Source organism: Sinohyriopsis cumingii, chromosome 17 (assembly GCF_028554795.1).
Source record: "Sinohyriopsis cumingii isolate HCF-2022 chromosome 17, ASM2855479v2, whole genome shotgun sequence".
Classification (NCBI taxonomy): domain Eukaryota; kingdom Metazoa; phylum Mollusca; class Bivalvia; order Unionida; family Unionidae; genus Sinohyriopsis; species Sinohyriopsis cumingii.
In genome coordinates, this window is record NC_142977.1 from 1546211 (window position 1) to 1561903 (window position 15693).

Here is a 15693-nt window from a genome sequence, read left to right on the forward strand (position 1 = left end):
TGGAGGACTCCCGCCTCAGTGATTTTCTGTGTCCCAGATCAAAAATTTGCATCCAAATGCGCGTAATAAAGCGTTTTCGAGATCTCTGAAATTAATTCTTCTTTAGAACTTGCAAATTTCAAAGTATGGATCATATTTTTAAGGGCATTAATCACCATTTTTGAAGATAAAACGAGCAATGTATCAAGGTTTAATTTATCAATTCTTATCGTAATTTCTTCATGTTCAGCATATTTTAAAGACATTTTAAATACATTTTCTCTGGAAAAAATCGGGAGCCAAGACGGACACCGCATTATAAGCGGGATCACGAGTTATCCGGGCGCGAGTTATCGAGGGAGCGGTGTAGATATATTGGAGTGATAAATATATATTTTGAGTGGAGGACAATATTAAGAAACCATGTAGCTAACAGTAGTGTAGAATCTGGAGAGGTGGACAGAACTTTAGAGTGTGTATATTAGATATAAACAGTAGTTTGCAAAATGACTTAGTGTTTTATTAACATGCCACTGGTCTCCCCTCACCCCCAAAGTCAAGGGACCTGACCTGACAGGTCAGACAGGTCTTAGCGAGGGATAGCTGGCTTGGAGATTACTGTTGAGTGGATTTCAATAACCTCAACCTTGGGTCATGGTATGCAATTTTGAGCTAAACTTAACCTGCATAACTATTATTTTCTTATCTGACTCATCATGACCATGACCTCTAACCTTTAAACCACAGACTCGGTAGGTTTCTTTATTACCCTCTGTGTATGTCATCCAAAAATTGTGGTCAAAGAACTTACTCCAAACAAATTCTTCTGCAAACCACTTGTTTTTAAGCCATTATGATCCTGATTGTTAAATTTTAGATTGCAAAGTCAACAGGCTTTTTCAGTTCTTAGATACAAGCCATCCACAAACTTTGGCCAAGACACACGATCTATAAGGTTACTGTGCAAAATCATTTTTCTTCTTCAGTTACAATTATCTTGACCTTTCAACCCCTTAACCAACAGACTTCTTTCTTACCCAATGTGTTATTTTTAGTTTTCGTTTCTTGCTTTACCGCACAGCAACACAAAAGGTTACATAGTTTATATGCAACTGGAGTAAAGTGCACTGGCCAAGGCCACACCATGGTAGCTGACTCATGCTGATCCAAAGTTAGGCTTAAAACCCTAACACCTTTTTGATCATGAGTCCAGTGCACTAAACAATGAGCAACTGTGGCTCCCTACCCAATGTGTAAGTCGTCCTCAAATTCTGTTCAGAGTACATTACTGATGACGAAACATTTTGCGCAAAAACATTTTATTCTCCTTTCAATCATAATGATCTTGGTACTGGAGATTTTAACATCAAAATCAATATGGTTCTTCAATGTCCAAATGTAAGACATCCACAAAGTTTGGTCCTAGTATGTGATGTAAGAGCTAATGTTACTGTTTGGATATCATTTCTATTCTTTTAATAACAGTGACCTTGGCCTTTGACCTTTAGATCCCCAAACTGACAGCATATTTCCTTGCTTCAAGTGCAAGCCATCCACAAATTTTGATAGCTATAGATATGCAGAAACCATTGCTCTTCTTTCAGTCACAGTGACCTTGGCCTTTGACCTTCAGATCCCCAAACTGACAGAACAGTTCCTTGCTTCAAGTGCAAACCATCTACAAATTTTGATTGCTATAGATATGCAGAAACCATTGCTCTTCTTTCAGTCACAGTGACCTTGGTCTTTGACCTTTAGATCCCCAAATTGACAGCACATTTCCTTCCTTCAAGTGCAAGCCATCCACAAATTTTGATAGCTATAGAAACCATTGCTCTTCTTTCAGTCACAATGACCTTGGCCTTATTCTTCACCCCCAAAATAGATAAGATTGTTTCTTACCTCAGATGCAAGCCATCTGCAGGGTGTAGTCCATTTTCAAGGTTTGGTCCATGTTCAAGGTTTGGTCCACAGTGGTGATTTAGAACTAATGTTATTATGCATTAACTGTACTTCTTTCACCAAGTGACCTTGACATTGCACCTTCTGAATCCAAAATTGACAGGATTCTTCCTTACCCTAAGTGCAAGTTATCAAGTTTTGTGGAGGTATTTGTTTTAGAACTGACATTATTGAAGCAGAACAGGAAAAGTTAATGTACATATGTGCTGGTCATAGCATAAAATGTTACATAAAAATGGTGGACATACACAAAAACAACCTATATATAATTCAAATACCGTACATGTAGAGTGACAATCAGGCCATCCACAAATGGATAGAAACATGCAGATCAAATTTCATTTTAAGCCTAAGATCAAACTTTCTATTGTAGAGATTTTTCGACCACATTACCTCATGCACAATATTACCCACTTTTGTGCTATAACTAACCTTGGGTATCCAAGCATGCTACAGATGACCCCTGCATCAGCTGGTGACCACTGGTCATCACAAATTGTTCCCCACTCTCCAAAAGCATAAACTTCAGGGCGTCCCTCATATGCATTCTGACCCCCTACTAGTCGTACAAACACAGATGATGGGCTTGGCGTTGCTGAGGGAACCGTTCGTGTTGTACTGACAGTTGTCATACCTGCAATGATTTCGACCAGGCCTTAGTGTATGATTGTATTTATAAGATCAACGCCATGGTAATGAAACAATCTGTTTATCTAATATCTGTCTATATCATCATAGCCATAACTAGTTGTTGTTGTTGTTGTTGTTGTAGGGTTTAATGCCATTTTTCAGCACACGATAGGCTATACATGGTGGCCAGTATTAATGGTGGAGGAAGAACCCAGGAAAACCCTGGAAAGAACCACCGACCCTCAAGAAGCTACCGGCAAGCTTTCTCACATACCCACATTGGCCGAATGCCATAACTAGTAAATTTGTATGAAGAAAAATTAACAAGAAGCCTCAAATCACTCACAGGACACAAATTAGTTTAAAAGGAAAATGTAGTAATAAGGCATGTGCCCTGGGTTGAAAGACACCCATGTCTGGATAATTTCTAGCTCTTTGGTAGAAATATGTGATACTGACATGTTTAACTATTTTGTTGTTGTTGTTTTAGGGTTTAACGCCATTTTTCAGCACACAATAGGCTATACATGACGGCCAGTATTAATGGTGGAACAAGAACCTGGGAAATCCCCAGAAAGAACCACCGACCATCCAGAAGTGAATGGCAAGTTTTCTCACATACCCACTTTGGCTGATTCCGAGACTCAAACCCATGCAGACAGAGGTGAGATGGCAGTGATCCGTAATGGAGAGCGCTTTAGACCACTCGGCCACTAACAATTTTGTGTAATTTTGGATAGACATGATAGATTTTGGATAGACAAGATGGTCCACTAGCAACTTCAGCATGAATGTGAAAGGTGTTCAAGTTAGGATTTTACCAATCATATCTGGTATTTGCACATATTAAAATTTTGCTAGCCAAACTTGATTGGAGATAAGTATTACTTATAGGTTTCCCACAGATCCTATGGGAAACCACTCATACAAATCTTTGAGAAAATGTGTTCTACAAAACATTTATACCAAGTCTGATTAATATTGGCTAGGCCACTGTGAGGAAGAAGTTGATAGGGTTAGGGTTTCTATGGAAACCACATTACTGCTAAGGAAGCTATGTTAATACAAATTTGATTGGTTTATTTTAAGAAAGACTGAAAATGTTTCAGTTGTTGTAGCGATGGAGTCTAACCAGTTTCCCACCTGGTTGCTAAGGAAATAAAGAAATGCAACAGAAACAAACTTATAATAAGTATGTCCTAAGAAAAATTCAAGTTTTATCAAAAATTGCATGGTTGGTCTTGAGAAGCTGAAAATAGGTTCTTTGTATGGTTCTTATGGAAGCTACACATTGCTAGGGAGCCATCTCTGAAACAAAAATTTGATTAACATAGGCTCAGATCATAAGCTGATCACTACCTACATGTTCATGTAATTGCCAATTCACAAGTCATCATCTTGAAGAAAAAGAAATAATTATACTAGTTGCATATGAATAAATTTTTAACTGATACATTTTGTAAAGACATACAGACTTGAACTTACTGTTTGTGCAGACCACACCCACATCCTCTCCATGCTGGCAGTTGCTAGCATTCCAGTTGGTATGGGAACACTGGAGCAGACTGGTTTCATTGCCTGTACATCGGACATCATCTAGCCAAATTGGGCCTGTACCTTGTCCATAAGCAGCACGACCATTAGCACTTGCTCCGGCACTGCAATGTAAGATTTCAAATATTCCCTCAAGTACCTTAAGGTTTTTCATTGCACTTGTAGATAATATAGTGAAAATAGCACTTATTGTATATACTTGCTAATAAGTCAAGTCCAACTGCAAAGAACATAGACACTGATCAGGCATCACATAAGTCACTGGTAGATCTGGGTCCATACCATCTGTTATACAGATTGTTCTTAATAAACTGTGTATATTTAGATCTGTGGACGCATTATGTGATGGCAGGTCAGTCTGGGTTTGTACAGCTGGACATGGCTTATAAGCAAGTCATAATAGTTGTCACATTAATTATCAAATGTTTAAAAATTTAAGACAAATCATTAATTACAATCTACTAAACACAGTAGTATAACTTATAAACAGACACTGATAAGTATTGTAACTTATATAAACAGACACTGATAAAGTAGTGTAACTTATATAAACAGACACTGATAAAGTAGTGTAACTTATAGAAACACTGATAAAGTAGTGTAACTTATATAAACAGACACTGATAAAGTAGTGTAACTTATAGAAACACTGATAAAGTAGTGTAACTTATATAAACAGACACTGATAAAGTAGTGTAACTTATAGAAACACTGATAAAGTAGTGTAACTTATATAAACAGACACTGATAAAGTAGTGTAACTGATAGAAACAGACACTGTTAAAGTAGTGTAACTTATATAAACAGACGCTGATAAAGTAGTGTAACTTATATAAACAGACACTGATAATGTAGTGTAACTTATAAAAACAGACACTGATAAAGTAGTGTAACTTATATAAACAGATGCTGATAAAGTAGTGTAACTTATAGAAACAGATGCTGATAAATTAGTGTAACTTCTATAAACAGACACTGATAAAGTAGTGTAACTTATAGAAACAGACACTGATAAAGTAGTGTAACTTATAGAAACAGATGCTGATAAAGTAGTGTAACTTCTATAAACAGACACTGATAAAGTAGTGTAACTTATAGAAACAGACACTGTTAAAGTAGTGTAACTTATATAAACAGACGCTGATAAAGTAGTGTAACTTATATAAACAGACACTGATAAAGTAGTGTAACTTATAGAAACAGACACTGTTAAAGTAGTGTAACTTATAGAAACAGACACTGTTAAAGTAGGGTAACTTATATAAACAGACACTGATAAAGTAGTGTAACATATAAACAGACACTGATAAAGTAGTGTAACTTATAGAAACAGACACTGTTAAAGTAGTGTAACTTATATAAACAGACGCTGATAAAGTAGTGTAACTTATATAAACAGACACTGATAAAGTAGTGTAACTTATAGAAACAGACACTGTTAAAGTAGTGTAACTTATATAAACAGACACTGATAAAGTAGTGTAACATATAAACAGACACTGATAAAGTAGTGTAACTTATAGAAACAGACACTGTTAAAGTAGTGTAACTTATATAAACAGACGCTGATAAAGTAGTGTAACTTATATAAACAGACACTGATAAAGTAGTGTAACTTATAGAAACAAACACTGTTAAAGTAGTGTAACATATAAACAAACACTGTTAAAGTAGTGTAACATATAAACAGTCACTGATGAAGTAGTGTAACTTATAGAAACAGACACTGATAAAGTAGTGTAACTTATAGAAACAGACACTGTTAAAGTAGTGTAACTTATATAAACAGACACTGATAAAGTAGTGTAACATATAAACAGACACTGATAAAGTAGTGTAACTTATAGAAACAGACACTGTTAAAGTAGTGTAACTTATATAAACAGACGCTGATAAAGTAGTGTAACTTATATAAACAGACACTGATAAAGTAGTGTAACTTATAGAAACAAACACTGTTAAAGTAGTGTAACATATAAACAAACACTGTTAAAGTAGTGTAACATATAAACAGTCACTGATGAAGTAGTGTAACTTATAGAAACAGACACTGATAAAGTAGTGTAACTTATATAAACAAACACTGATAATTTGATACCTTGTAATATTATGGCAATATTTCTACGTGAAACACAATTTTGAAAACAAATAAACTATACAGATCAGAATTTGTGTTAGTAATAAAACCACACAGCATCACAAGTGACATTGTGAGTGAAGTCATGATGTTATATTTCTTAAAATAAGGCATCCATTCAATATAATTGTGCAACACTGCAACAATTATATTTCCTGCCTCTTCTATCATGTCTATTTAATGTCTCATTTAATACTTACCTAAACTTAGCAAATATGTGATTTTCATGAGATTTTATCAAACATATGCTTTTTAACCAATATCTCCTTGCTTCAACTGTATCTAAATTATATGATATTTTGTCAAAGCCATTTGAGATATGAACTTCTCCACTTGATTAGGCCCGCCCCCTCAAATGAGGTTAAAAAATTAGTAGGAAGATAACAAATTTTAAAACAACATCTTATATAATAATGATTTCAAAATTGGCTCTATTTGTTTGTACATTTAAATCTTCTCATTTGAAATTTTTGGGTACAAGAAATTGAAGGATTTCATGAAAAAATATAAGTTCTGTGTTCAAAAAAATATAATTAATTTGATTTTTAATAATGAATAGTGAACAAAAAATTAGAAGGTAAGAAAAATTAAATGAATTACAGTTCTTCAGTGTAACTATGCAATAATCTTTTGTGGCTTTACTGAATAAAAACATGATACATGGAATATGTGTTTGTATGAAACCAAAACTGCTCACTTACAACAGGTATCCCATATGTGTTTGTATGAAACCAAAACTGCTCACTTACAACGGGTATCCCATATGTGTTTGTATGAAACCAAAACAGCTCACTTACAATGGGTATCCTGTATGTGTTTGTATGGAACCAAAACAGCTCACTTACAATGGGTATCCTGTATGTGTTTGTATGAAACCAAAACAGCTCACTTACAATGGGTATCCCATATGTGTTTGTATGAAACCAAAACAGCTCACTTACAATGGGTATCCTGTATGTGTTTGTATGGAACCAAAACAGCTCACTTACAATGGGTATCCTGTATGTGTTTGTATGGAACCAAAACAGCTCACTTACAATGGGTATCCCATATGTGTTTGTATGGAACCAAAACTGCTCACTTACAATGGGTATCCTATATGTGTTTGTATGGAACCAAAACTGCTCACTTACAATGGGTATTCCTTTCGTGTTTGTATGGAACCAAAACAGCTCACTTACAATGGGTATCCTGTATGTGTTTGTATGGAACCAAAACTGCTCACTTACAATGGGTATCCCATATGTGTTTGTATGGAACCGAAACTGTTTACTTACAATGGGTATCCCATATGTGTTTGCATGTAACCAAAACTGTTTACTTGTAATGGGTATCCCATATGTGTTTGTATGTAACCAAAACTGTTAACTTACAATGGGTATCCCATATGTGTTTGTATGTAACCAAAACTGTTTACTTGCAATGGGTATCCCATATGTGTTTGTATGTAACCAAAACTGTTAACTTACAATGGGTATCCCATATGTGTTTGTATGTAACCAAAACTGTTTACTTGCAATGGGTATCCCATATGTGTTTGTATGTAACCAAAACTGTTGACTTACAATAGGTATGGAATATGTGTTTGTATGTAACCAAAACTGTTGACTTACAATGGGTATCCCATCATTCTGCATGTAACTTTAGCTGCAGCATCGGTGAAGAAATCATCGCAAACTGTTCCCCAAACATTGTTGTGGTAGATCTCGACACGGCCCTGATACTGAGTGCTGCCTCCAACCAGTCGGATGTTGTTGCCACTTGCTAAAAAGCAGAGAAAGGGCATTAAGCCTGCAGGACACAGTGCTTTCCACTAAACCATTTCAAACATCCTAGCATTTTTATTTCTGATATTGTTCCCCATAACCTCTTCTCCCATCCCCTTGGGCTGCTCTTAACAATTTGAAACCTTAATTGTCAACAATGTATCCTTGTAAAACAACAAAATATTATTGTCCTCACTCATTCACTAGAGTTCAAGTTACAAAGAATGTGACCTTTGACCTCCAGTCCCTTCTTCCCTGGAGCTAGATCCAAAAGTCATAACCTTTTATCAAGCTGTCATGAACAATCATATTTCCACAAATGTCGATAGAATTATTTCCATATCAAATGTTGCTATGCAATTGTACAGTCATTATTTCTATGGCAAATGTTCCTATGCAATGGTAAAATTAGTTATTATTTCCGTGGCAAATATTGTTTTGTAATTGTACAAGTACAGTCATTAATTTCATGCCAAATGTTGCTATGTAATTGTACAAGTACAGTCATGATTTCCATGCCAAATGTTGCTATGTAATTGTACAAGTACAGTCATGATTTCCATGCCAAATGTTGCTATGTAATTGTACAAGTACAGTCATTATTTCCATGGCAAATGTTGCTATGTAATTGTACAAGTAAAGTCATTATTTCCATGGCATATGTTCATATGCAATGTACAAGTACGGTTGATTATTTCCAATGGTATAATTAGCTCTTATTTCCATAGCAAATGTTGTCATGCAACTGTACCAGTAAAGTTATTATTTCCATGGCCCTTTTTATGCCATTGGAATTGTCACGGATCTCATTAAATGTCAAAATTGTTATCGTTCCTATTTTTTTATTTCACTTTATTTTAGCTCATTGGCTCATGGCAACTAATTATAATATGATTTTTACAACATCTAATATTTTATTTGCATAGTATTTTACATCATTTAATATTCCTTTTGTGTGTATTTTGCATAATCTTATATTCTATTTGTGTGTAATCAAATATTCTTTTTGTGTGTAACTCAATATTCTATTTGTGTGTAACCTAATATTTTGTTCTTGTACTATTTTACATCATTTAATATTCTATTTGTGTTGTATTTTAATGACCTAATATTCTATTTGTGTGTATTTTAATGACCTAATATTCTATCTGTGTAGTATTTTAATGACCTAATATTCTATTTGTGTGTATTTTAATGACCTAATATTCTATTTGTGTGTATTTTACATTATCTAATATTCTATTTGTCTAATATCTTACATGATCTAATATTCTATTTGCATGTAATATAATCTATTTGTGTGTATTTTACATAATCTATTATTCTATTTGTGTGTAATCTAATCTATTTGTGTGTATTTTACATACTCCAATATTCTATTTGTGTGTATTTCACATAATCTAATATTCTATTTGTGTGTATTTTACATAATCTATTATTCTATTTGTGTGTAATCTAATCTATTTGTGTGTATTTTACATACTCCAATATTCTATTTGTGTGTATTTTACATAATCTAATATTCTATTTGTGTGCATTTTACATAATCTAATATTCTATTTGTGTGCATTTTACATAATCAAATATTTTATTTGTGTGTAATCTATTATTCTATTTGTGTGTATTTTGCATACTCCAATATTCTATTTGTGTGTATTTTACATTATCTAATATTCTATTTGTGTGTATTTTGCATACTCCAATATTCTATTTGGATGTATTTTACATTATCTAATATTCGATTTGTGTGTATTTTGTAAAATCTAATATTCTGTAAATTTTACGTGTATAAAAGCACTATTAGGGCGTATCCTTGTTATAATCTCCCTCATTAAAAGACTCTATCACTTACAATGCAGGTCACCTGTATGACTCCTATGAACAACAGTTGTTTTCTATATCTATATTTTTGGTAACTCCAGGCACATGATTTTTATAAATTTTTGTAATTTTTATTATTGGCATTAATTGGACATAACATCTTTATTTTAGATTTTTACCAAAGTGACATGAGAGCATATTATCTATAAATAGACACTGACATATGTGTTGACAGTTGCTAATAACAATCTTAATAATAAGACTAAACTGATTTGGCCCTGGATGTTTTTGTCATTTTTGCCTGAAATGCGAGTAGGAAAGACATTTTGGGGGCTATTTCTGAATACATCATAATACATCGGCTTTCAACAGATTTTCCATGAGACTAATGCCTAGTTGTATTAGAAACATCGTTTTCCTTGGTTATTTTGCTTGCGCATGAGTAGAAGTCTAAAAGTTGGAGTTCTTTATTTTTTTTTTGCTTAATGGACCTGTCATTTTCGTATGGAGAACACTCTTTATTCCAAATGTCCACCTTATCCAGGTTTTTGCAAAGGTTCACCTGTCTGTGTGCAGTTCAGATTGGTCTGCCTTAAAGGTGAGGCCAAAAGGTCTAAAATCTGAACACAAAATCACATTCCGACCACAAGCGAATTTAAGGTTTTAAAAAAAACAGGTAAAAAAAATGAGGTTTTTCCCTCTGTATTTTGTAGTGCACCTAGAATTTCCAGATTCTTTGGAATGATTGTAGAGCTATATCTGTCTGCTTTTTTGTAATATCACCCGATTTGTTGTATCTTAAATGACCTTGATGCTGCAGAGTTTGGAAATAGGATACAGCTTAATCATGCCTACAAGCGGGATTGGGGCTGAATGAGTTAATGGCATCTTTGGATTAATTTCTCATTGGCTGATAGGGATTCAACATTTCTGAAAGCATTCAGTAACTTCCCATTGGTTGGGCTAGGTCACATGAATAGGCAAAGTGAGTAGTAAGATCCATCACATGGGGTCTATTGCAAAATATAGTCATCATAGACGTATATAATGAGTGAACTTAGCAATCAGTTTCATTTCAAATTTGGAGTAATTCTCATTTCATGTGTTCCTGTTGTAAGTCTGCAGTCATGTTTTATGTTGTACTTGAATATTATCTGATAAGAAACCCATTTGTTTTTTTGACTGTTCGGTGGAAGTAGAAAGTGCATTTACAGAACTGCTGGTTTTGCTTCAATCAGTTACTTAGTTTGTGACCACAGAGTCACAACACAGTGTTAAAATAGTGACCATAGAGTTGAATTCTATAGCATGTAACAAGTTCAGCATAAATTCATTAGAATCTATTGAAGCATGGGACTCCGCATTTTCACTCACACACTTGGCAGATAACCCCTACATCCTCAGTGTGGTCGCAGTTGCTCTGACCCGGTCGCTTGCTGTCACACTGCAGCAGGTTCACTTCTGTCCCCATGCATGTCACATCATCGAGCATGATAGGACCTGAACCTTGACCAAAGAATGCAGTACCCTTGGCAATGGCTCCATCTCTGAAACAGGATGGTTATTACTATGTTAAAGGAAAATCCTGGTAATACTAGTGATTTTCATATTTGGCAAAATGTGAGCAAGATTTATTCTTGTTTATTAAATATAAATTCTCATAAATACTTAATATCAGACTTACAAATTATAGTTAAATACACAGGCTTGGATGAACAAGATTCAATGCTGTACAATATTTAACATTTTCAAACTACACTAACTTTGGTAATTGTTAATTACATAAATATAAAAACAGTAATAACAACAACAAAAATCAAAGAAAAAAAAATCACAAAAAATCACAAGTTTCTTGGCATGAATAAAACATCAGCATATGGTGAACATGTTTAATTTGGGTCATAAAAAGACCTGGTTCAAACAAATTATCTTAAGTTATCCAGGGGTTACCAGAATGCTACATCTGTGCTACCAAAATAATGTAGCCCAGTGAGATACTAGAATGCTGCATCTGGGCTATGATATAATGAAGCTCAGTGAGATACCAGAATGTTGCATTTGGGCTACAATATAATGAAGTCCAGTAGCCCAGTGAGATACCAGAATGCTGCATCTGGGCTATGATATAATGAAGCTCAGTGAGATACCAGAATGCTGCATTTGGGCTACAACATAATGAAGTCCAGTAGCCCAGTGAGATACTAGAATGCTGCACTTGGGCTACAATATAATGAAATCTTGTAGCTCAATGACAATCAGAATACTGAATTTGGGCTACCATAAAATGAAGTCATGTAGCAAATGGACTACTAGAATGCTGCCTTAGGCTATATTATAATGATATCCTGTAGCCCAGGGCTATCAGAATGCTGCACCTGAGCTAGCTTATATTTAAGTCATGTAGACCAGGGGCTATCTGAATGCTTCATCTGGACTGGACTAGCTTATATTTAAGTCATGTAGTCAAGGTGTCTACACCATAAGAACATTCTTCAACAATTCTGGGTCAGCTGTCTCAGCGAGTCCAAGGGAAAGGCACTTAGCTCCCATTTCCCTGGCATGGTATGGCCAATGTGTTAAAGGTACTTAGCTCCCATTTCCCTGGCATGGTATGGCCAATGTGTTAAAGGCAAACCAACCATTTTATTTCTTGAAAACATACCTACGTAAATGTTTTACAAAGGATAACTGCAATGACATATAAGAATGAGAAAGGGTATAACTTGATAATTCCAGTAGCCCACAAGCTTTTACTTTCATAACCAAGTGCCTTTTTGGGGTGACTAAATGTAAAGTGGGCTACAAAGTTCTTTTCTTGGTACCCTGCTGGTCCACCATCTAAATTTGAAATATGTTCAATCCTGGAGACCAAACATTTTTACCAGACTGACCATTAAAATGGAATACTTTTGAATACTCAGGGTCCAAATGAGATTGATCTCACTAAATGAAATCAACTTCCACATCATAAATGGCATGACCATATCACAGAGTTTGATTTTAACTTTGGTGTATACAATTGGTAATTTAAACTAATTATGTTAAGGGGACAACAAGGTTTCAACTGCCTATCCCTTGAACAAGTGCCTTGTAAGGCTGATATACCAGCTTCTGGCATACTTAATATACACATGCAGAAACTGGTTTGAAAAAGTGAATAAAGAAAGTTTTAATTTTTCTTTCTTTTATTTGACATCTACAAATGGAAATAGTTTAAAGAGCTGTTCTGGAGCTAAGTCCATTTGTAAAAGTCAAATGTGATGTGGTAAGTACTTTTAAATTTCAAAGTCAAATGTGATGCGGTAAGCACTTTTAAATTTAAAAGTCAAATGTGATGTGGTAAGTACTATTAAATTTAGAAGTCAAATGTGATGTGGTAAGTACTTTTAAATTTAGAAATCAAATGTGATGTGGTAAGTACTTTTAAATTTAAAAGTCTAACCCCTAAACCAACAGTTACGTTACCATGGAAATCTACAAACATACCTAGCATATCCGAGCTGAACACAAACAACTCCAGCTGCTGCTGAAGAAAAACTATCGTCACAGACTGTGCCCCAAGTTCCATTCAAGTTTATTTCCACTCGTCCCTGGCTTGGAATGCCCTGTCCATTTACAAGCCTCACTGGGGTGTTAGGAACTAAAAATAGATTGACGTTTACAGTGAAACTTCCCAAAACTGGACACTGTTGTGACCAAATAATTTGTTTTATAGAGGTGTCCAGTATACAGCAGTTTATTATGTCACAGAAAGGAATTCTTGCAACTAAAATAAGTGGTCAGTGTGCTGAGATTAGAGAGGAGCTTGTTAAAGTAATTTCCACTACATTTAAATTTTGCTGGTAAATTTACATTTTATTTAGGAAATACAAACATACACACACATCAATTCAAGTTTGCATTCAAAATTTTGGTTCTAAGAGAATTTTCAACTTTCCAAGTAATGTGTACAGCCATTTCAACACCAGAATGTAATCAATAATTACACGGATTGCATCTACAAGTATTGTGTACAGACATGTCAACACCAGAATGTAATCAATAATTACACGGATTGCATCTACAAGTAATGTGTACAGCCATTTCAACACCAGAATGTAATCAATAATTACACGGATTGCATCTACAAGTATTGTATACAGACATGTCAACACCAGAATGTAATTAATAATTACATGGATTGCATCTACAAGTATTGTGTACAGACTTGTCAACACCAGAATGTAATCAATAATTACATGGATTGCATCTACAAGTATTGTGTACAGACTTGTCAACACCAGAATGTAATCAATAATTACATGGATTGCATCTACAAGTATTGTGTACAGACTTGTCAACACCAGAATGTAATCAATAATTACATGGATTGCATCTACAAGTATTGTGTACAGACTTATCAACACCAGAATGTAATTAATAATTACATGGATTGCATCTACAAGTATTGTGTACAGACTTATCAACACCAGAATGTAATTAATAATTACACGGACTGCATCTACAAGTATGTCAACACCAGAATGTAATCAATAATTACACAGCCTGGATCTACAAGTAATGTATACAGCCATGTCAACACCATTTTATATGGGTAATGCTGATGTTAGGGGTAGTACAACTGGGGAGAGTTAAAAAATAAAGACCAATATTTTATAGGGTTAGGGTAAGTCTGGTCCTTCAGTAATATCTTTTAATGAGACAGTATTTTTTAGCCCTGATAAAATCCTTCCACAACTTCCAAGAAGTGTGTGTATGTGTGTGTGTGTGCGGCACTGTCATATGGACTGACTACTAAAGATAAAAGTTGCAAACCTCTACATATGACAGAGAGATCTTCACTATGGTCACAGTTGTTTTGGCCCCACGGGCGGTAGTTACAATTGTCAATTGCAGCTTCATCCCCAGTACATTTCAAATCATCAAGCCAAATGGTATTATTACCACCTCCAAAGTATGAGCCACTCTTCACTGCTGCATTGGTCCTAATGTTAAAAAAATATAGAGAAATGAAGTGTATTAAGCCATGTTGATGTCAGTGATTATCAGTGATTGTCAGTGATTATCAGTGATTGTTAGTGATTGTCAGAGATTGTCATTGATTGTTAGTGATTGTCAGAGACTGCCAAAATCTCAAAAGTGATAAAATGTTTAAATCAGAAATTAGGTTGAATTAAAATAACCAATTCGCTTTTCAAAATTTCAAGTCTCATTCTGAATGTGAGCAAAGTCACAGTACAAAGCTGATGCCTACAACAAGAATTACATATTTAACAGTTTAAAATAACAACAAAAGAAACTCAATTTCGGAAAGAAAAAAATTGCAGAAATAAATAATTTTGCATTAAGTCACAAAATTATTATTATAAAAAGAGGAATATTTTAGACAAAGAGATAATGATTAAAAGTGATACAATTTATATGCAAATTTTATAGAATCAAGGTAGCCAGTCTAGACTGGACAAAATGTTCCTTAAAAGTGATATAATATATATATAAATTTTATAAAATCAAGGTAGCCAGTCTAGACTGGACAACATGTTCATTAAAAGTGATACAATTTTATATACATATTTTATAGAATCAAGGTAGCCAGTCTATGTGAACCCATATATATATATATATATACCTGTACACAGTAACAATTAAAATCCAGAGAAAATATATGGTGTATCCATTCCTATAATTCTTACAGCCTTGAATTCCTTTGATATTTTTCCCCCCAAAAACGACTATCAACATTCCTTTTCCTCATCATTCTTTTAATCTTCTGTATTGCTTTATCTCTGCCACCATTTTTTACCTATTTAGTCTAATCGACTGGTTTCTTATCATCTATATTCT

The 15693-nt window shown here is 34.3% G+C and overlaps 1 protein-coding gene across 1 annotated transcript in view; it reads right to left on the bottom strand.

Moving 5' to 3' along the window:
* The window catches only part of LOC149777643 (scavenger receptor cysteine-rich domain-containing protein DMBT1-like), a 162965-nt gene that overhangs the window by 47344 nt on the left and 99928 nt on the right, over nucleotides 1-15693 (bottom strand). Inside the window, exons 29-34 of the mRNA XM_089938703.1 lie at nucleotides 14665-14834; nucleotides 13336-13489; nucleotides 11224-11396; nucleotides 7876-8026; nucleotides 4057-4229; nucleotides 2374-2575 (exon numbers count right to left, since the gene is read on the bottom strand). Of these exons, the coding sequence (XP_089794829.1) occupies nucleotides 2374-2575; nucleotides 4057-4229; nucleotides 7876-8026; nucleotides 11224-11396; nucleotides 13336-13489; nucleotides 14665-14834 (1023 nt within the window). The remainder of the gene's footprint in view (nucleotides 1-2373; nucleotides 2576-4056; nucleotides 4230-7875; nucleotides 8027-11223; nucleotides 11397-13335; nucleotides 13490-14664; nucleotides 14835-15693) is intronic.